General features: G+C 35.0%; 1 protein-coding gene across 3 annotated transcripts in view; it reads right to left on the bottom strand.

The window, feature by feature from the left end:
- The window catches only part of LOC126978460 (carboxyl-terminal PDZ ligand of neuronal nitric oxide synthase protein), a 158,658-nt gene that overhangs the window by 11,752 nt on the left and 122,686 nt on the right, over window positions 1-24,220 (bottom strand). The window contains exons 1-6 of one of the 3 annotated variants that reach the window (XM_050827272.1): window positions 23,159-24,093; window positions 12,277-12,415; window positions 9,072-9,214; window positions 7,241-7,474; window positions 5,775-5,909; window positions 338-2,555 (exon numbers count right to left, since the gene is read on the bottom strand). In XM_050827272.1, coding sequence (XP_050683229.1) covers window positions 1,767-2,555; window positions 5,775-5,909; window positions 7,241-7,474; window positions 9,072-9,214; window positions 12,277-12,415; window positions 23,159-23,779 — 2,061 coding nt within the window. In that variant the 5' untranslated portion in view covers window positions 23,780-24,093 and the 3' untranslated portion in view covers window positions 338-1,766. Of the gene's footprint in view, window positions 1-337; window positions 2,556-5,774; window positions 5,910-7,240; window positions 7,475-9,071; window positions 9,215-12,276; window positions 12,416-23,158; window positions 24,094-24,220 lie in introns of those variants that run through there. The other 2 variants (XM_050827273.1, XM_050827274.1) reach the window with 2 other exon arrangements.

The raw sequence follows: 24,220 nt of genomic DNA, 5'->3' as shown, positions 1-24,220 counted from the left end.
CTGAATTTGTGTTGATAATAATGGTATTTATGTTATACAAATACATAATTTGTATCGATTATAATGATATTTACGTTATACAGATACATAATTTGTGTCGATTATAATATTTACGTTTTATATATATATATATATATATATATATATATATTATATTGTGTCGATCATAATGATATTTACGTTATGCAGATATTTAATTTGTGTCTAAAATAATGATATTTACGTTATAGAGATACTTATTTTGTGTCGATAATAATAATATTTACGTTATGCAAATACATAATTTGTGTCGATAATAATGATATTTATGTTATACAGATACATAATTTGTGTCGATAATAATGATATTTACGTTATGCAGATACATAATTTGTGTCGATAATAATATTTACGTTATATATATATATATATTTATTATATTGTGTCGATCATAATGATATTTACGTTATGCAGATATTTAATTTGTGTCTAAAATAATGATATTTACGTTATAGAGATACTAATTTTTGTCGATAATAATAATATTTACGTTATGCAGATACATAATTTGTGTCGATAATAATGATATTTATGTTATACAGATACATAATTTGTGTCGATAATAATGATATTTACTTTATAAAGATATTTAATTTATGTAGATTGTAATGATATTTACGTTATACAGATATTTAATTTATGTAGATTGTAATGATATTTACGTTATATAGTTATTTAATTTGTGTCGATAATAATGATATTTACGTTATAGAGATATATAATTTGTGTCGATAATAATGATATTTACGTTATACAAGTACTGAATTTGTGTTGATAATAATGATTTTTACGTTATACAGATACATAATTTGTGTCGATTATAATGATATTTACGTTATACAGATATTTAATTTGTGCCAATAATAATGATATTTACGTTATACAGATACTATATTGTGTCGATAATAATGATATTTACGTTATAGAGATATTGAATTTATTTCAATAATATGTAATATTTACGTTATACAGATATTTAATTTGTGTCCATGATAATGATATTTACGTTATAGAGATACTTAATTTGTGTCAATAATAATGATATTTACGTTATACAGATACATAATTTGTGTCTATAATAATGATATTTATGTTATACAGATACTTAATTTGTGTCGATAATAATGATATTTACGTTATACACATACTTAATTTGTGTCAATAATAATCATATTTACGTTATACAGATACTTAATTTGTGTCGATAATAATGATATTTCCGCTATACAGATCATTAATTTGTGATTATAATAATAATATTTACGCTAGGTAGATCATTAATTTGTGATGATAATAATAATATTTACGTTATATAAATCATTATTTGTGATTATAATATTGATATAGGTAATACTGATCATTTATTTTAATAAGAAAGAAACAAGCTATGAATTATTTTAACTACAAACCAGATTTCTTAATATTATGAATAAATAAATGCCTTTAAATGTCGCAATTTCTATTTATTGTAACAATATTATCTGCCGATTTGAATTGAAACAGTAGGTTATCGTTGCAGGCTCTCTAAGGAGGACCTTATACTAATAGTGTATTGCCAAAAGAGTTGCTGAGCACTTGAGCTGAGATAACAAAGAGATGATTACAGAAGGAAAGTAACCAAATGTTGAGTAACTTTGATTATAAATCTACAACCTCCTTTGTGTAGCCTGCGGGCTGCAATAAAACCTTGTTAAATGACTAAAAGATGAATATGTTATCAGCACCGTCTACTTGGTGGTGTGCCGCGTCCACTGCGAGCGCAGCGCTAACATCATCTCGCTTCGGTGCGGCAATTTCTCACTGGTGGAGCGAGTGATGGGCGCGCCGGGAGCCAGGTGCCCGGCGTCAGGGACTGTCAGCGAGGGCCCGCTCGGCTCGGTTGAATCTGCCACGTTCGAACTGCTCTCCGAAGGAGTCACAGGCACGACCAGGCGCACGCGGCCGTCGTGCCCAGTTGTTGCGAGCGTGGCCCCATGCGACAGCGGTAGGATGAACGGCACTCCGTCAGCCTCGTCCGAGCTCGAGCTGTCCGGGGAGGACGACGGCTGGCTGTACAGGGAACTCTGGGAATGGCCGATGCTCATCGCTTGAGCTGCACCCAGTTCTTCTGGTGAAGAATTCATCTTGTACTGGTTTAACAGACTTTCTAAGTCAGAATTGCTGTAATTATTGACGATTGGAGGAATATTTGGAAAAGCGTTTGAGTTTTGGTAGTATTGCTGACAGCTGGTATTGTCATCCTTGGAGAAAGTCATGTCCTCGAATTTCGTGATAAGATAATTTTGGATTTGTTCGTTTGTCATATTGCTGAAGCTTGGGCTGGAGCTGGGTCTGCTAACTTTCTCTCCAGACGATGTGGGCGACGATATAATATTGTTGTTGTTTTCGACATTTTGTTCGACACCCTTGTTGTTTCGGGCCATGAAAGTAACACCTCCTTGCGACAATGGTGTCAGATTGCCGTTGGATGCTGCGGATCCGTGGTTGTGTGCGTCACTGCTCTCTCTAGACTTCGCCTAAGAATTACAATAGTTATAAATATTTCTATTTAAATGTTAAGAGCCAACATTTATGGACGATACGGAATTCTAATCTGCATCCCAGAGTGAACGGGTGCACCGCTCAGCTAGGACAGTTCCTATGACGCATCGTACGTAAATCTTGGCATTTCTATTTGATTTTACAATTATCAGCCTACTATTTTCTTTGCAAATAGGTGTGAGAACATTTAAATAAAATACTACTAATAGGATTCAAATGTGTGTAGTTGTAACTATAATTCAGTTCCCCTGAAAACGTACTTCAGCAAAGGTCACAAAACGTCGGGTTAAATAGATAAATTATAAAAAATGTAAATTTATGCTAATACCTAATGTAAAAAACCCAGTACACGCATTTGAATCCTTTAAAAAGTATTCTATTCAAAATATCAGTCTGCTCGACCCTTGTAATAGCTTATCAGGAAATTGACTTGAGATCTAGACCATTTAAATATAAATAATTTGTTATTTTGGGTAATACTTCTGAGACTATATCCAATTATTTACAATGAATATTTCTATAAATTATTTATACAAAATATGCCCACAACTGGAGGATATAATTAAATAAGAAAAATCATGTTTTTTTCCATTGACTTATACTAGCATTCCAAAAAACAAACAACAATATGAAAACATATCGCTACTCGTACCACAACATTGATATATTCGTGATGAGCGTACAATTATTAGTAATTGCCGGTGTCCAAACATGCCACTAAATTGCGATCAATTGATTGCTTGCCCAGTATTGTGCAACACGGACGAGTAAAAAATAAGGACTCTGTGTCACCTTACATAACAGTGAGGCACCAAAACAAGCCGGTAAACGTGTAAATACATAGCCCGTATTACAAGCCGGTCGGCCGCCATTATGAGATTTGCCATCGTCTGTGACAGATCAGTTTGCGTCGCAATAAAATATTATAATAATGCCGTGGTGCGTTGTGAAAAAGTGTAAAAAACAATACTATAAAATATTTGTGGATATATGATTATTTAAGGGAGAAAAAATCGTGTAACTGGTATACCCCGTAACCGCACACACACTAGCATAAAGGTGCTTCACTTGCTAATATCACGGCGCAGAGTCCTTCTTTTTTTACTAGTCCGTGTTGTGCAAGTAATTTTAATTGTTGTTGATATAAGTGTTACGATATTTGCTGTTGGAACTCTGAGTACTTACCTACTCTAATAATAAGTAGTAATGATGTACCCATGGCCGTGATCAATGGATCGCCATGTAGTCATGCCTTCTGGAGGTGATTACTATTTAAATCTACAAAATACATTCAATACTTTAACAAGATTCATAGGTATGAGCTGAACACAATGCATACAACAGATAAAGCTAATTAGAACTACTTATGTAACACCAGCTGTTGGTACATTGAATTACATCATTCGTGTTATTAAGGGTCAAAGCATGAAATTGTTTTTGTTTTGTAAGTTTGAAAAATATATTATTTCGAAGTATTTACCTAGGCTTCCTTTGCATTTCTTTTATACTTTTAATGCCAAATCAAAAAACAATTACAATTCAACAAATTCACTTCAGTACGATGATTTCATACTTCAACCCCTATTGTTATACAAAGCATCTGTGACTGTTTATGACGGACATGATGTGTAATCAGGTAACAAGAAATAGATTTTAGAAATAAATAACAGAAATTATACGATGGTGACTTAAATTAAATAATTAATGAAACAGCAAACACACATGTGGTGAGGATGGGAAACATAGATATCGTTATATTAAATGGTTTACGAGAATTTACTTAAATATCGAAACTCGCAGACTCTATTTTTTTAATGCTTCGTACCTTATATTAAGCATTTTTCTCCGCTGCGTTCCAACTAGATACAAAGTGCAGCACCTGATACTACGCCCAAGTGGGCGTTTTCAAGCCAGTCTCGAACAATGTGTGACGTTGACGTGCCACATGTTCTGTTAAACTCTGCTTATAATTGAGACTAAAAATGCCGTAGTAAAACTTGTAAAAATAATACTGCAAGAAATAAGAAAGACATTGGGATCACTTATCATCAGTATTTTGTATTTTATTGATTTCAATTTAAAATACGTTACGTGGCAACTCTCTACAATAAGCCGTTTTTCATTTTCTAAAAATTTTCAGTGTTACCTCGGTACAAAACTTGATAGATGCCAATGCCGATGCAAGCATCTAATAGATGCTGTAATAAAAAAGCTATTGTTCTTAGGTAGTGCGGTATCAAGTTGGAGTGCAGCGAAGACCAATCTTTAATCTAAGCTTAGTATATTAAATTATATTATGTTGAGACACGCGGACGGTGAAGCTCTAGTGCGCTATTTCTCTATACTTTTGTACAACTATTGAAAAAGGTAAACAGGTTTGTGAACTAGAGATATTTAATTATTAATTAATGTAGTGTTTCTTAATATAAAAGTGTATTTCAACAACATTATTATCCACTCTCGGTTGATTTGTACGTCAGTAAAAAAATATTTCGCAATGGATTGGGAGCTTTGTTTTAAATACATGTAAGTTTCCACCTACCTTATTGAATCAATTGAATTGTTAGTTTTATCATATTATGTATAACCGTTTGAAGTATATGAGGTGATGACTTCTAGATTCCCTCGTCAGAATTGTCACCAACCTATAAGTTATGTCTCTATTACACTTAAGTTGAGTTATTAACTAAGATGACACGAGTACTTACTGTTTGCACATTTGGATTTTCTAAGCTTCTCCGTTTCTAAATGAATATTTCTTCTATTCCACAGTTTCTTCTTCGTGTAATGCAAGTGAAAGGATTTTTCAAACTGTTCACATTTATGATATTATTGTATGTTTACGGTTGCATTATATGGAACATTTGTAATTTTAAATATCATTAAACAGTATATTAAGTGCTCGTACTGTCGAAACAGGTATTTGTTTGCGTTTATTTTAAATATATTGTTTTCACAGTCACCCGTCGCGAAAAATAACTAAACGTGCGTCGTGCCAAGTAATATAAATAATATCCATGCACTTTATATAAATTTTAATATTATTTTAAATAATGCTTAGTAGAAAAAGGAAATAATAAAAATATCTACACTGTGTAACATGTTACATGTAAGATGCAAACGTAATTGAAAGTTGCACAACGACAAACATTCATGCTGTAGTGATAAGCAAGGATAGAGTTGGTAGAAGTTACCTGGGGCAGAAGAGTGAGTTGTTGAGCGCTGATTGGTTGAGGAGAGACTTTCTCCCGATCTTGCAAGTGCGACACTAGCGCCGCGATATGTTCTAGCAGCTCCTTGTTGTGAGTTATCAGTTGATGTGTGCGAGACTGAAATTTTGGAAATAGGTGTTTATATAGATTTAGGTGCGGCCTCTTTTTATTCTAGAAAATATTTGACAACTCGTGGTGTAGAGGAATTATTAAGCCGATTGCTGATTTTTAAGGCTGTTGTATGCAAATTGCTTCAAGGCTTCTATATCTTATCAACCTGGAAACACCGCTAAAGAAAGTTCATTCGATAAATTTATGTAAGAAATAATCCAATTATATATATATTGTGATCTGGTTCTGAAATCGAGATTCCTTGGAAATTGTTAGTGGGTTAATAGAGCATAAGGCATAAAGACCTAGAATATATAGATATTTATAACAGTTGCATGCAAATTATATGATATCTGTTTCAAGGACTCGAGCGTGCTAATTGTAGAGTAATTTGGTTGCCGCACACTCTAGCGTAAATAGTTAAATTAATTATTACATACTGCTCGAGAAAGCAATAGAATACAAATGTAAAGTCTATTTCTAAGCTTAATAAAAGCGCTAAATATAGAGATGTGGTTTTCTCTTTTCTTTTTGGTGTTGTCTGGCACTGAAGGTCCAAAATTTTTGTCTAGAGCGAGAATTTGATTTAGAAAGGGAGGAAGGATATCTTCATTGAGATTGACGTTAAGATAATGAACTACAATCATACGTTGTAATAAGGTTTAATTTAGAACGACATTAAAAGCTTTGCGTCTAAGTCGCATTTCAATTTGTAGCCGTTCATATCATTATTTTCTGTGAAGGAGAAATATTCAAAAGGACTTTTTTTTATGGAATAGGAGGAAAAACAAGCGTACGGGTCACCTGGTGTTAAGTGATCACCGCCGCCCACACTCTCTTGCAACACCAGAGGAATCGAAAGAGCGTTGCCGGCTTTTACTTCTACTTATTTTAACTCTTCCGTACTTAAAACTAGCAGTCTGAGCTCATCAACAAAAATATATGTTGGACATCGGTCCGCATGCAGATTTTAAAGAGAGAGACGAAACGAGCAGGACGTTCGTCTGATGGTAATTGTCTATTATTACTATTACTAATAGATACGCCTTGCCTATAACAATGCAATGCCACTCATGATTCTTGTAAAACCCAAAAATTCTGAGCCCGTCACCTTGAGACAAAAGTCTCATTTGACCAGTAATTTCACTAGCTACGGCGCCCTTCAGACCGAAACACAGTAATGCTTAAACATTACTGTTTCACGGCAGAAATAGGCGCGGTTGTGGTACCCATAATCTAGCCGACATCCTGTGCAAAGGAGCCTCCCACACGTAAACACGTTGTATAATGTTGTTATATTCAATAATATAATTGAAGTTATTGTGAAGGTGCAATACCTGTGCTTCGCAGCGTGCGGCCTGTTCTGCGGCCAGCTGGTCCCTCAGCAGCTGGAGCTGTGCTACGGCAGCCTGCGTCTGCTGCGCCTGCTGCTCCAGCCTCTCCTTCAACAGCTGCAGTTGATGCTGGGCACTCAGCGGCCCGAGCCCGGCGCCCTCGGGGACCGGCGACGGACACTTCTCCATCTTGATCACGCACTCCGGCAGATCAGGCAAATTTATGCTCGGGACTGCCTGTGAACAGAGCAAATTTTATTTTATTTTATTCGGGAAACAAAGAGTACAACTTAATACACTTAAAAAACAAAACACATAAATCATTGACCGATAAAAAGTACATAGTATAATAGAATAATGCGAGTAAATTAATAAGAATTTTTAAGTAATAATTTATTTTAAAAACTTAAACATTTTCTTAATTTGTTCAATGAACTTCTGTAACGAACCTGAAAAGTAATCAATTGGAAAGTATTGTTGTATAATATTATATTATATATAATAGTATCAAAAGAAGCTTAATATTAAGGTAATCTATTATTTTTGATTATTCATTACGTAAACTATAATACAGGTAATGCCCGGTAATAGGGTTATTCTCCTATAACGCGTTTTAACGACCTCGTAATTCAGAATAATAATAACTAATCACAATTCGCAACAAGTATTTCCAAATGTTTGCATTGTTTTAGTATTTTATAATTTTATTTAATCCACAATTTTAATAAAATATTCTTATTTAATATCTAATAACGTAATTGATACACGTACAAAGGTACGCGAAGCTAATTATGAGATAATAAAAATTATTATAAATTTCACAGTACAGAAATACGTATGTGTAAAATCCCCGCGTTATATGTCGGAATAACCGTGTTATACGCAGAATTGAATTCGGGTAATGGTAAAGTACTGTAATAATGTGGAAATGTGTTGGGTGTTTGTCATCGAGACACTACTGTCGTTTTAGTAAGTTAACTGCAATAATAAGAGTTGGATCATAATATAGTTGTACCGGCGAATACTGTCAATACTCTGTAAAAAGCTTTTGCCCAGGATGACATTTAGCTAGATCAGTTTTTAGAATCGCAACAAACGAGGTCAACATAAGGCAGAGTTGTAAAACTTAAATAAATAATTAAAGATGTTCTGACTACGATAGATCGACCGAGCAAAACCCGTGAGGATATTGTAGTGTATTAACATCTAGTCTGAACTGAGTATGAGTTAACAATCATTGTCACTGTCATGACATCGACGGTGACATTAACCGTGTGACGTTGAGTGCTTTATACGGAATGGACGCTACAGCGGAAGGCCAGTTCTAATCGGCTATCAGTTGCGAGCGGACGTCCCCGGGTGTAGTGCTACATAGTAAAGATTAGCTTAGATTGTTTCACGCGTGAACGAGAAACATTAGAAATGGCGACGAGGATAAATTGTAAATTTTGAAACATATTTTACTTTACGCTCAAGTTTGGAGTGGTAACATAATTATATGGATAAAGTTTTAAAAACATATTTGTTATTACGATGAATATGGATGTTTGTTTCCGAGTCATGGATGTTTATATTTATTTATGTATGTTAATATGTATGTTTATATGAATTTATGTATGTTTAAGTAAGTATATTGTATTAAATATATCGTTGTCTTGTAACCCATAACACAGGCTATATATGCTTAACTTGGGGCAAGATAATTTGTGTAAAAAGTGTGTCAATATTATTATTATTATATTATTATTATTATTACAGATAAGTCCACGTGTTTTCCATTGTCACACCACTTCCAAAACTTTAATTAAGTATAATGAACGTTGGTTGTACTTACTTGGGAGATACGTCGCTTTTCATCTTTCTTTGGCGGTGGCAGCTCTACGCTCAGCTTTGGTTTAATTGCTACTGTGATCTCCTCGGTCGCCTTTGAGCTGGACGGTCCACCCGTGTCAGAAGCACTGCACTCCGAGACTGGAGCTATTCCAAATTTATTTTTAATTCAAAAAAGTTATTGTAATACTTTTTGAATTCGGGTTAATAGTACAAATAATGATGTGATAGTGGCAAACAAATTCACTGCATATTGCAACGAATAGAAAATGGAAACCACTTCATAATGAATAAACTAAAATATATTTATATAAATATATTTTATCAAATTTACTAAACAGTCAAGTTTTTGGTGCTAATCATTTCTATTTCTTAACTAAAAATTTAATTAAGTAAGTAAATTTATTAGGCGGCACGATGAAAATTGGAAACCTATACCACTTAGATCTGCAGGAAAACTTAAATAGGATTATTAAATGGTCGGTTGACAAAGTCTCAATGTCAAATAAAGAAAAGGATTGTGTGGTTTTATGAAACCACGGTAAAAGTGAAACTTTTCTTCACATAGACATTTAACTAAAAATTTTTGGAATAATATTCCATTAAGGATATAAAAATCGCTTTATCAATAATACTTTAAGTTGAAGAATACTTTCAATTCTTTTTCATGTCGTTGTTTACCAAAAGCAAATAAAAGTTTCACTTTAATAAATAACAACATTTACATTAAACACTGACAAAAACAAACAAAATAGCGTGGTGCACTGGCAGAGTATTAGTCATATACACTTATATACACTACACGGTCATCACCATACCCAGTGATATTTTTTAATGCAAGCTGTGTTTTCCCGTAATTGGGTCTGAATCTCTGTTTTAACATTGAGAAGTATGCGGATGCGAGTGTAAAAATTTCCATTACAATGTAGTTCTCATGCCCAAGTTACGCCCGTAGGTGCTGGGGCTACTGTTCCGGCTGCCGAAGACATACTGTCTTCACCAAAATATCAGTCTCTAGTAAATCTTACATCTTTGTGCTGTTTGGTGTCAAGACACTTGGCCCTTGGGGCCAAAGGCGCGGAAAATGTACAAAGTACTATCTACGCAACTCAATAGGTCTACTGAATCAAAGAGGATGTAAATACTACGTAATAAAAGGCGGGGCAGCCTAAGTAAAAGTTTAAATTTAGTTTAGTATGAAAAGTGCAGCGATTTGTTTGAACATAAGTTTGAAATAGTAGTAATTACAAATTATAATCCGGCTAAGTTTGAAAGGGAATAGTTGCTTAAAACGTAGAGAATTTCGGCTATCTCCGTTTTTTACAATATTATAGCCGTCATCTCTCAATCTATCAACGACTACTCGTTGCATAAAATCTCGTGAATCGCTTTTTTCTTAGAAAGTATCGCTAGGAATGGACTGTACTGGATACTCAAGCCGCAACAGATCAGCTTAGATATCCAACACGGAAATGCTGCCAGTATACACTTGCCCGTAGCGACCTTAATTTAATGTAATCCTAGTTTTGTAAATATAGTTATAACTTTTGTTTTGCTTGAATAAATACAATTATATAAGAATTTTAATTGAAATTAATAAATAAAAATTAGTTGAAACTATGGCAAACCATCATTTATACACTAATTTTTATCACTACCCAGTCCCCTGACAATGTGTGTACAAAATACCATACATCACGTATCATTGAGTAGTTTGCGCGTGAGACTGAAACTAACATTTGTATTAATTATATTGGTCGGGATAAAGCTACCATCAATATTATTTAGTCATGAGTTATAACTGTCGATTAGATATGAAATACATGCGTAATTTATGTTTAGCGTGTTGTAAGAAGATGTCCCCCAGAAAACTAATGTTATAGTTGGCATAAATCGCTTTTAGATTAACGACGCGCTGCTCACTGAGCGGCCGGCGTGGCGGAGTGGCTGCGACTCTCGCACTCAAATAAACCTTAAGTAGATACATATCTCTAGGGTGCCTTAAGGCACGCCGCGCTGTACGCCCGATCAGAGTCCGATCCGTATCCGTGAAAACACGGTCAGAAGTAGTCGTAGACCTATCTATACGGTTGACAGAACGCAAACGGATGACGGAATCCGGATCTCGTGCGTAAACTACCATAGAAATAGTTCTACGACTACTTCGGACCGTGTTTTCACGGATACGGACCGTACTCTGATCGGATGTAGTGCGAAAGCGCTCTAAGGCACGCCGCGTACTGCGTAACCGTTTCATTTATTCACACAAAACTAACTAATACAAACTAGTTTTCGAATACCTTTCATTTGTGTAATGTGTCGATGAAACCCACAAAATATGACGTAGTAATTAATACCTTCTCCAATAATTGTCTACCATTAAGAATATGTTTCATATTTATGATTATTACGAGTGATTATTCATCCTTTTTTTGAATTTAATAATATAAAATTATTCTCGAGTCTCTTTGAGAGTTGTGCTCCCGAGTGATGTGTTGTTGATAACTGACACCCCCCGGCCACATGCCGCTTGCCGCGTCGCAATCCACGCGGCAATCCGTACCGCTGTTGGCTGTGGCCAGGGGGTAAGGCGACTCCAGTCATTCAACAGAGATAGCATAGGGTTATTTATATTATTAGGTATATAATTGATTGTGACACCTGGCCTGTTGTTAGCACTCAGGTATGTTTAATGTTGCATTTAATTTTAGTAAACGTTATAAAAGTCTGTCATATTTTTTACTGAAAGACGTAATACTATTTGCCACCGTCACAAACAATTTATCACTGTCATTAACTGAAACAAACATTATTATTTGTTACAGAAATTCGCAGCTCGCGCATAATATACTCTCGCTCCGATGCCAAAACGTATCCAACAAAGTCATAATTGATACATATTTTAAAATGCAAAGCGACACACAGTTCATGGCATTCGCCGGCTCGTGAGTTACGTAGAGGGTGACGACCACTGGAACCGGAGTCATCCGAACATCAGTCAGCATATAAGTATAACAGATGCCAAGAGCAATTTAAGCAATAAGTAGAACAGAGATCATGTGAGATAATATTGCATTAAGCTTAGTTCCCTTACAAGAAACCTTATACGACAGTTTCATGAATCAATAAAAAAATCCAAAGTTTCAAGAGAATTATTAAGATAATAAAACCGTGTGTGTGTTCTTCGTGCCGTGGTCATGCTCCATTACCTTTGGTAGTGGTGGCGGCCGCGTGCTCGTCGCCAGCGCTCGATGTGGACGCCACAGGATGTTCAGGGGAGTTGTCTTGTATCTTGTGACAAACGTCAAACGCCTGGCCCACCGTCCGCACGATGCGCATCGCCTGGCTCTGTAAGGTGAGAGTGAGGGTGAGAGTGAGGTTGAGAGTGGGTGTGGCACAACCAAACACCACGCTAGCTGGTCACAGTGCGGCACGTGTTCTGCTCTATCTCTGATTTATATTGATTGTGTGAAAGTAATTCGATTTTTGAGTTATTAAAGTGAAATTTTACTACATCGTCTCAAACTTTTTCGTCTGCGTGTTGCATGTCGCGTGACGGTCGGGCGGCGCCTATAGTTCGCAGCAGCTGACCGTGTAGTGTATAGACTATTACTCATTTGTGCCAGTGCTCCACGCTATTCTGTTTGTTTTTATTATTTCCCATTATCATTCCAATTTTCCAAGTATAAAATTAAGATTAATAAAGCGATTTTTATACCCTTAATGGAATATTATTCCAAAAATTTTTAGTTAAATATCAATAATGTGAAAAATAGTTTCACTTTTACCGATGTTTCATAAATTTCATAAATGGTTTCATAAATAATAATAACCACACAATCCTTTTTTAAGACCCAATAAAAACACAAGCATAATTCTGAATTATAAAAGAATTTGAATTTACTCACGTTTTATCGGTGTGGGTACCGACTAGTTTGTGACACCCGCTCTGTCCAGCCGCGAAATTGGAGCCGAAGTCCACAGTAAAAGACACGTTATCGCGAACCCACTACACTCACCCTGATGAAGGACCTCTGAATGGTCCGAAACTAGTCGGTACCCACACCGATAAAACGTGAGTAAAGCCATATTAATAAATATGTATAATTTTGTTGTATAAACTTAAGGTTTCAAAGTAAGGCATGCCATCAATATTCATATAACATTGGCGACATAATTTAGGATGAAGATGACAAAATAGCGTCCGGGAAATCAAGGGAGCGTTGTTGGCATTAATAATCCATGCTCATGTCTCACCACGTTACAAGATCACCCAAGGAAGTAGGGACTTTGCTCTAGGGAGAGCAACTACCTGGACGCTTGTCCAGGGTTTTTGGCTTGGAATCCTCTTGCAAAAAGTCTCCGCAAGGCGTTGTTCACGGTAGGAGAAATACTATCTGGCCCACCCTACTAATACAAAACCGTATTACTTGTCCTTTTGAATTGCGCTTGTCTATGAGTTAATTTTATTTTCACTATCATCCTAGCACATGAGGAGTACGCGGCCGTTACACAAGCAAAAGACATTTATTGTCGGAACGAGTCTGTACGATACACAAGAGTGTAGTTCGTGAGAGCGTCGCGTAGGCGAGTCGGGCGGCGATTCTTTCTGTTTTATTGTTAGAGGTGTAAACAAAGATAATGGAACAACACGATTCATTCAGGCGCGAGGGTGGAGGGGGGGGGGAGCTTCACCTAGTCGCCCGGGCTCCACCGCCGCATGCTTAATGCATTTTGTTTCCGTCAGCTGCTTTTCATTATTTTTTCATCTTTTATGCGTTTAATTATAATATCTCCTACACTATGGACTATACATACGGTGAAATGACATGGTTTAGTAAATAGATGTTAACCACTGTTCACTCAATGAATATTAAAGTATTCACAAAACAATATGTTCCACCAGAAAAACCATTACAAATTAGGGTCCCGCGAATCGAATCAAAATCGACAAATCGGATCCACGGAGTCACATTACGCTTATGGTGTTTTTTGTGACCTATCTAAAGCTTTTGATTTCGTCCAGCATTATGCGTTACTCAGGAAACTACACCATTATGGAGTCTTTGGAATACTTCTGAATTTTATAATATCCTACTTCAGTGAAAGAATTCAGAATGTTCTTATCAATGGTAAATCATCATCTAGTTCACTTATAAAAATGGGGGTGCAATAGGGCTCAATATAAGGGTCATTTAAATAATAAATTAATTTAATGAATAAATAAATCTCTGTTTCTTATCTTTTAACGATTTACCTTGTAGGAAATAATCATGAAACAGTACTGTTTGCATATAGCGGTTCTTTGAACTTTAAAGTTATTTAATGAAGTATTTGTTGACAATGTTAACCGTGCTCTCTCTAAGACTGTCTATTGGTTTTGTGCAAACAATTTATTATTTAATGCAAAAAATACTAAATGTGTAAGAATTGTTACACCTGAAATGAAAGGGGAAAAATTTTGTAAATATTAAAAAAGAGATTACCTATATAGAGGTTGGCCGAGATACTGCCTTTCTCGGTATAACACTAGATTAAAAACTTCTTTTGAATTTATATTTCAGCTTCATAATAGATCATGTATTGCAGCAATTCTCTTATTTATTGTATTTTTAAATTGTGCTCATTTATTTATATTAAAATCTAAATCAATATCAACAGACACGAAGTTTTTATTGAATGAGTTCATAAGTATTTTTATTGAAGCTCGGAAACCTTCATTTGTGCGACATCAGTTAACTATGAATGGTTCTTGCGATCTAGTACCAAGTGTTAGTATTCTAAAATTGATATATTGCAATAGTTCCGGAGTGTTGAGAAAATTTGGAATAAGTTTATAAAATAATAATAATAATATATAATAAATTTATATATTGTAACAGTATTTGTTGCCGCCCTATAACGACTCATGCGCAGATATTTCTGTTTCGGAAGGAACCCCATATTTTGGATGGTATCTTAATGAGCTAGTTAGTAAAGAATTATTTATATCAATCATACTACGAGGATACTGATTAATATTAATTATCAATATCGAACTAACATTTCTAGGCAATACTTCAAACTTTATTACATATAAGAATACTAGATACACCACAAGCATGGAAATTAAATTATATAATGACATTTGTTTTCGATAAATCTTAATATTCAACGTATCACAATAATAATGAAGTTATGATTTTATATGTTGAGGTACAGAAGCATCCATTGTTTATATTACTTTCCTAAATCCCAGAGCCAAACTGGCCAGTATAGTTTAATAATAGCTAAACAGGATCTACAGATAACTCAAGTCCGTTGAATATGCGAACGAGTCTCAATCCCAGTGCACGCCGCACGGATATCATTTATCTTATACAATTGCTTCATTTCACTCCATTAGCACTTAGGTGTTGATCTAACACCAGGGCTGCCATTCATACGTACGTACGATTTAAATAATTTTCGGAGTTTTTTTTAAGTTTTGAGCTCAACTGAATGAAGTCATTATGAGAATGCTAGAATTTAATTAATAAATTAAGTCAGTAGTGCACGGTAGGGTGAAAAAGGATGAAATTTCAACTATAAATTATAGGAAAAACTAGTTTTCTTTTATATGAAAAATATATAGAAAATTCAATTGTGATATTAGTTCGCTGGCCTTACTAAAACTTAAAGCTTTACTTTAAAAATTACTTATAAATAAAACGCTTGTAATTTTTATTTAAATTGGTCTTAAAAGGCGCAAATTCACTCTAAAATAGATTCTATAGATAAAAATTTACATGTGAAGCTAATAATGAAAGCAATACACACACAGAGATGTCGTACTAACCAGATATGAACAACCAGCTTGTGAATGTGTGTGTGTCTGTCTGTCTTTGGAAGCTGCACAACAATACCATTAGCCTATTTGTACACTTATCCGAAAGAAATCATGTGTAGGCCATTATTACATAAGTAAGTAAAAAAAACGAAATCCATCGTGAGAGTTTCGCTGTCCATTGGGAACAGCGAAACGTAGATAACAATTAACAACAGCGTTAACTATATATATAAATAAAACTGTTAAGATGTCTGTGCATCATCTAATATATAAAATTCTCATTCGCGGTGTTTGTAGTTTAAACTCCTTCGAAATGGATTGACCGATTCTCATGAAATTTTGAGTGCATATTGGGTAGGTCTGAGAATCGGACACCATCTATTTTTCACCACCCTAAATGTTAAGGGTGGTCCACACCAATTTTTTTTATTTTTTTGACATTATTTTTTAAATTTGTTTGATTATGAGTCAGCATTAAAAAATGCATACAACTTCAAATTTTCACCCATCTACAATCAACAGTTACTTTTGTATCGCGATTTTAATATCGGCAATACAACGTTTGCTGGGTCAGCTAGTATAATATAAAAGCAACAATTTGTTAACATTGTACATCGTAAGTGACCAAGGCCAAAACAGTAATTTTCAAATGTTTTTGTATGTTTCTTGTTTCGTCCATTTGTCGGTGCATTTGTGAATGCTAATCTCGGAAACTTTTAAAAGCGGATTTAACTGATGTGTTGTGACAAGCAATTCGTTACTTTAACTATGCTTCAATCCAAATAATCAACTACAGTTAAATTGTCTGTCTGTTCTGTAAAATAATCATAGAGTCGTCATATAAAACGTAAACGACTCGTTGCCCGCGACTTCACCCGCATTTCACACATTAAAATTATCTCGCACTTGATATTATAAGAAATTATTCTGCTTGATACCTCCGTCACCATTAAGGGTATGGCCCTTAATAGTGACGGAGGTAGATATTCAGTCAAGTTTGCCCAGTAATTTCACTAACTACGGCGCCCTTCTGAACGAAATACAGTAAAGCTTACACATTACTGCTTCCCAGCAGAAATAGGAGCGGTTGTGGAACCGATAATCAAGCCGGCGTCCTGTGCAAAGGAAAGTCCTGTGGTTTCCCACATTCTTGAAAATGTGATGAATGTATTAAGGCACATAAGCAAAATTGCTAGAAACAATGATTGCAATAAGATCAACACAGGAAAGAATCATTAAGTTGTAACGCCTTCTGCTAGGTTATGGCGAGTTAGTAAGTCTTTTATGGGGCGGTGATATATTATGATTTTAAAACGTGATCCCATAAAATGAACAAAACAAATGTGTTACTAAATTCTTAATCATACTAGACTGGAAATGAAGCGACAGCCCTAAGGATTATTTAATTCATTAATTTTTTGCAACGAAATTATATTTAAGCAAAAATTTTCCACTGATTTCCTTGTGTTTGTTCTTCTCAGGTCCAGGTCATATGTTTTGATCTCTCCAATTAATAACAATACAATTACAGAAAATGTTATCCAAGCAAGTAGCCATAGTAGGAATGCTTCTAGTAATTTCAAATGAAGCACAGTAAAGATTAAAAGATCTAAATAAATTAATGAACCTACTTGTATATATAGACTTGATACAAAATTCAAGTTGTCAATTCAATATTCAAGTGCCCACAGACAACTATTTTCTTGTTAGTGCTACAAATTATGTTTTTAGTATAATACAATTTCCATAGCAACTTCAACCAAATAGTTTCCAGAAGGGGGTATATACATACAATTATAAATTGCTCAAATTCTACACATGCAATTTCAATAACTCGTTCAATTGGGTGCTTCTTTTCGGTCTTTATATTTGTTATATTTCTATAATAGAATAACGGAACCACCTATAATGACAGTACCTCTACTGAATGCACTAACAATGTTATAATTTTCAATACAATTTAATGTGTTATTTTTAACTAATGTACTATTTGACATACTATATGTATATTTAGACTTTGTAAATAATGACAGAACGTCATTGTTTGTAAATATAAAGAAATTTCTAGTTCTTTCAAGAAAATCCTTGAATGTTTTGGTGAACTACTTTAACGGCCGTTCCTCTTACTTGAGATATCGTAACTATCGTTGACTTTTCTGTCCCAATAAACTTATCGACGGTATATCACCTTATCCGTACACGTTCAATTCACGCGTCAAATAAGGCGATAGGAATGACTTATCGGGTATTGATAAGTGAGCTATTGGCAGAGGCGTCTTCTGTTGTCTTACTAATTACTGGCAACTACATACAGTGAAGTATTCATTAGCCTTTTATAAATACATTTTTTAGACGTTCAAGTCACTTTTATAATAATAATTTAATAAATAAAATAAATAAGTAAAATATATTTAATGACCGTCCTTTTGGTTTGTAATTTGATGCAACTTTAAGTTTCTTTGTGCTTACTATATTTTGTGAAAAACTGTTTGATTTCCTAAATAAATAAAAAATATAAGTTAACATAGGTAAATAGTAAATCACTTTAATAATGCGGGTACGACACATATGTTAATTTTGTTTGCAGCCGCTGCTGGTACTATGGTCCTTATATCTAGGTCAGGTCAGGCGCCAGCTCCCAGATATCAAGCGCAAGGAAGCATCATCATCAGCAGCAAGATCATAGTGGCAACGTTCAAATTAATCATCATCCGAAACATATTTAAACATAATTTGGTAGTAGACACTCTCATATTCTTCTAACCGATGCAATATTTTATGTTCTATATAATTTAATAGATTCACAGAATTTTAATAACCTATATGTATAAACACATATTTAAATATGATTCTTATGTAATAGTTTTAACGTGAACAATCCCAATAGTGGGCAAAAGGAGAGAGGATACCGTAAAACAGAAATCAATATATATTATCCGTCCAGTACGAATGCCCTTAACCCAGAGTGTTGTTGTAATTTCAATACTGACAGCCCTGTTAGAAACATAAGCTGAAGCATCCAAATTAATAATAGACAAATAATACTCGAACAATTCTCGGTACGTAGCGATTCAGGTTCAAAATATCTCGCAATTCAACATAGTTTTGTTAATACATAAGAGAGACGTCCGCGGTGGAATTGCCGCCGTATCGCCTCGGGCCGAACTTGTCACAATCCTATACAATATTAGGTGGATAATACGATAGCTCACGATTACGTAAATACACACGGAAGTATTTAGCGCGTGTATTTCGGTTCCAGTTGGGCAGCGCCGGGGCACCGATGAAAGGGGCCAGTACTATCATTCACAACTTGTCGCTCAGACGCTTGCCAAGCATTGAAACTCTTGTTTCAGTTTCCAACGTGCCACTATTGCCACTGTAAACACTTTCAAGTGGTGAGGATATTACTAATCTTATATCTTTAAACGAGCAATTATTGTATGTATGTAATAATCGGAATCTCAGAAACAGCTCCAACGATTAATGAAATTTAGTGTAAAAGTAGTTTCCAGGGCGAGAAAACGATCTGGCTAGGTTTCAATTCTAAAAAAAAATTAGTTTTGTCCGTGTTTTAATGTGAAACGGCTACAATAACATTAGAATATAAAGGTAAATTTCGCCACTATATACAAGACTATAATAGCTCAGATGGGTGATCCGGAAAGTAGAAGACCCCGGTTCGAATCCAGATGTTCTATTAGTTTTTTTTTGTTCAAGTTTTATACTTTCATATTAGATGCTGCTGGTCACCTCATGGTTGCTGATACCAAATGCTATCAAACATTAGAGGACTCGCTTCTTGGGTGCTTAAAAAGCAGTTTTTTGGAGGTAAGGATCCTTACCTTGTGCACACAACTATGCTATCGGCCTTAGAACACCGTGTATGCAAGTTGTGAAAAAATATAATCTAGATGAAGTAAATTAGAGGCGGCTAATCCAATCATAATAATATGGCTAGGATTAGTAAACAAGTAACGACAAAAAGGTGCGGAGATGTCAGTTTAACTAGATGGTATCTCATACTTAGGTTACAAAGATAAGTCATTTATTAATAAATAGAAGTTAAAAAAAAACTTAAAATCACGCTATTTATAGAAAATCGAACTATTAAATAGAATATATAATATATATATACATATTGAAATTTAATATTAGTATCAATTCCTGCCTCATAGACGATAGATGAAAATTATTTTGCAAATTGAAAGATGGAATCATTTTCAAACCATCAATTGATTAATCAAATTAATGTATTTTCATCGGTCTTAGATAAATCTACGAAGTTTGATCGAAATCTGACCGTTTAAAGTGGGTCAAAATCGTGCCCAAATGAGTCGGTTACAAACAAACATGTGAAGCTAACAAAAAGCTCGTGAAAACCCCGCGCGCCCACAAATGTTCACAAATATCTCTTTTTATATAAATTGATATTAATATATTGATTGGACGTGGACCCTGATAAAAATAGACGTTGCTCGTATAAAAGCTTCCTCGAATGCGTCATCTATTTGCTCAATAAAAATAAATATAAGACAATAATAAATGAATCGTCACGTTGAATCGTTCTCAAAGTAGGCAAGTGATTTATATTATAACACTATACATGGTGCTCTAACTGTTGCGAGCTTTCGTCTACAATACCTACAGCTAACAGAAACCAAGAGGCAGCCGCTACGGATACTATGAGGAATAATAATAAACATATAAAGAGCTCATACATAATACTATATATTATTCGCTACCTGTATCTAAATCGCAACGCCCATCGAGCAAGTATTTTGAATGGGTGCTAACACTGACTAAAATTGACCAACAGACAAACATTGTTGTAATTACTAATATAAATTTATTATATACTCGCTGACCCGACAGGCGTTGTTCTGTATATAATAAATTAAATAATGTTTTCTACGAATTTCTCAATAATATATCATAACATCAAGAATTATTTCGTAAAATATGCACCCTGTTGTTGTAATGAAAATTGGAAATAAAAATAATTGTTTGAACGAAATTTCGCCGTGTAAAGTGGATCAAATTCGCGCCCAAATGAGTCGGTTACAAACAAACTTAAGATTTATCAATCTACATAAAAAAATGTGATAGATAGTTAACAACTGTAGTAAATTATAGTTAGTTAAGATTTAGTTTAAGTTTATTTTGACCTCTCCTAAGAAAGTTTGAAAGAAATGTAAAAATTGTAATTAGTTATTTCAATTAAAACTATTCTTTCAATTTGATTTCTGAACGACGGGGGGGACACATCAAAGGATTAACAAAATCGTTATTTCTATTTAATTCCAAGCATTCTCATATATATTCCTTTTAGACTTTCTCTAGACTTATACAAATAATTCAAGACCAAAATTAGCCAAATCGGTCCAGCCGTTCTCGAGTTATAGCGAGACTAACGAACAGCAATTCATTTTTATATATATAGATTTGTGTTTGTACAAAATGCTTAGCACTTCGAAAGTTGTTAATAAGTAAGCTTTTAGATGCGTCGTGCTTGTTAAAATTTTCGGTTATTTTCCATTGAAAAATGGGTGAGACAATCTTATTAACATTATCTATACTAATATTATAAAGCTGCAGTGTTTGTTTGTTTGTTTGAACGCGCTATTCTCGTGTACTACTGGTCCGATTTGAATGATTCTTTCAGTGTTGGGTAGTCCATTTATCGAGGAAGGCTATAGGCTATGTCTTTTTTTTCAAAGTTAGGGATCCGTAATAAAATTGCTATTTTGTAACACAAGGTGTAAAATCGAAAACCTATTTTTGCGTGCGCTGCAAAAACTATTGACAATAGAACAAAATGATGTACATGCTATAATATAGGCAATATTTTATCTCGGTATTTCCACGGAAACGAGAAAAACGCGGGTGAAACCGCGGGGCACAGCTAGTGTAATAATAATAGGGGAGAAATACAAAAATGCGGCATGAGGCTGCCGGGGCCAGAAGTGAAAATCCGATCACCGATGACACAACACGATGTCAAGCAGTTGCTTTACCAGCATTTCAAGTGCGACAATTTTTTAAGTATAAGCTTACAGGTCGCTAAGTCGGGAACACTCCACCGCCAGTTGATATGTTGCCATTAACTTCATTATACCACAATTATTTTTATTACCACAATGATTATTATTTACCTACTTCTAGTATAATTTACAGTAAATATTAATTGTATAGCCTACGGCAGGTAAATCGGCCCACATTAAAAATAATATATTTCAGAGTAAAGATTTCGTTTAAATGTTGACTAACATCATTCAGTTTTGAGTCTGTGTTGTAAGATCGTAAAACCAAGATTGATTTGGGGAAATAGGTGTCATAAACTGAAGTAATTATGTCAACATACGTACGTATTGTTTCTTTGAAACTGGCGCGGTGGTTTACGAAACTGTTTTGTTTATGTGAATATTTACGAAAGATAGTGGATTGAACAGGTTAGTCAACTTAATAATATCGTTATGTTTCTCAATATTTTGCTCAACAATACACCGGGGTCAATGATACACTGGAACAGAATAGTTCAATGTCCACCAAGGGGAAAATCGTAGCTTTTACTAACGAGGGTGCAATTTATAGCAAAGCCGAGGGCCTTAATACACCCCACTAATGAAATCACACTATCTTTCGAGTAATAAATTGTACTTTATACTAAGCCTACGGAGAAATTGAAAAGCTATGTATTATGATTTCAGCAAATAAATTATAAACATCAATTATTAAAATTGAATGAAGAAAGCTATTGGTCTTTTTATTTTCTAGGCGGACACATAATACAATTATGTATGACATCACAATATTTAATGGTTCAAAAATACAAATGACACGTTTCACAAAAGAGGTTAGAAAATAATTTAAATACTTTTTTCTTACTTGTCTATAATTTTTTCGTAAGAGATTTCATAGATAGTATATGGGTGGTACTCATTCATCACGATATCTATGGAACTATTAGACCCAAACACTATTCCTTTCGTCGAGTAGATGATTTAGAATTTTTCGCAAGAAGGTTGCAGGGGCGTTAAGCATAATCAATAATATTATAATGAAATAGTAACAAACGAAAAACTGCACATTGAATGTTTTTAAAATGAATACTTACTGTCTTTTCTACTATCAATACCAACAAAATGAATATGTGTGTTCTACTATCAATACCAAAGACAAGTTTTTTGTCTGTACGTCTGTCTGTATGATTCATAACGCTGGATACAGACAGTATTTTTGGTGCTTATAATATATGCGAATTAACTTAGAATCTTTTGTACCTGTAAATCTGATTCAATCATTTCTATGTTTGGGTCGGGCTCACTGCGTATTGATACTCGATCAGGTCGCCGAGAGAGGCTATTGACACCCATCAGCTTACTGGAGCGACTGGCACCAGCGCATCCACCAACTATTTCAGGTTCACGAAACGAAAGCTTTTTCCGCGGTCTTTCATTAACATCCTGGGTGTGAAGTTCATGATTTAGTCTTTCAAACGACGGAAACACAAGACGCGACTGTAGACACATTTCGGCATTTGATTCGTATCTTCGATGCAAGGGTGAAGCATCTTCGGGCGGATCGTAATTCCAGTAGACATCTTCATCAAACCGCTTGGTAGCTCCCACTGACAGAGGCCTGGGTCTTCCTCCAACATACGGTTCATCGACGCGACTTCTATGATTTACTTTTCTAATTTCTCTGAACTCCGGTTCCGATCGACTACTTTTAAGCCTTTCAGAATTATTCTTGTTCTTCGTCTCTTGCTTTTTCTGCCGTTCCTTTGGCTTCAGCGCTCCGAGAGACACCAAAGTACTCCGCGCCTTCAGAAGCACTTCTGAGGGTAAGTTCTTCAGGAGATCATTGCGTCGGTATTTTTCAACATCCTTATGGTTAGACATGTCGTTGTTAGCAAATAAAACACATATGGTTAGTCAGCGCGCAACCGTTGCGTGTTTTAGCAATTTCAGATTTGTGTGAAACGTTCTACCGCACTCGATCCTACGGGACAACTGATTTGGCTGGGGGCAATGGGCATGTCGAACGCGTGCGGCACCGAGCGCCGTCAGTCCGACACCGCAAATAAACAAACACGGCCGAGTCAGTGCCTCGTCGCGACGTCTCCGAGCGCACTGCTCCTACTGGCTGTGACCAGTCGCTTCTGGCAGCTGGACAGTGGACACGAGCAGCGGTCAGCAGGAGGAGTCTGTAGTCTCAAGTCTACCGCACAGTGTCCATACTCCGCGATCACGACATACACGTTGGCAGCACGCTCCGTAACAATTCACTCAACTCGCACCGTCCAGATATATCCTGAGTGCCATTAATCACTACTATATTAT

The sequence above is a fragment of the Leptidea sinapis genome, chromosome Z (genome assembly GCF_905404315.1).
Source record: "Leptidea sinapis chromosome Z, ilLepSina1.1, whole genome shotgun sequence".
Taxonomy (NCBI): Eukaryota; Metazoa; Arthropoda; class Insecta; order Lepidoptera; family Pieridae; genus Leptidea; species Leptidea sinapis.
The sequence above is the reverse complement of the archived record's forward strand: the minus strand, read 5'-3'. Positions and strand labels throughout refer to the sequence as shown.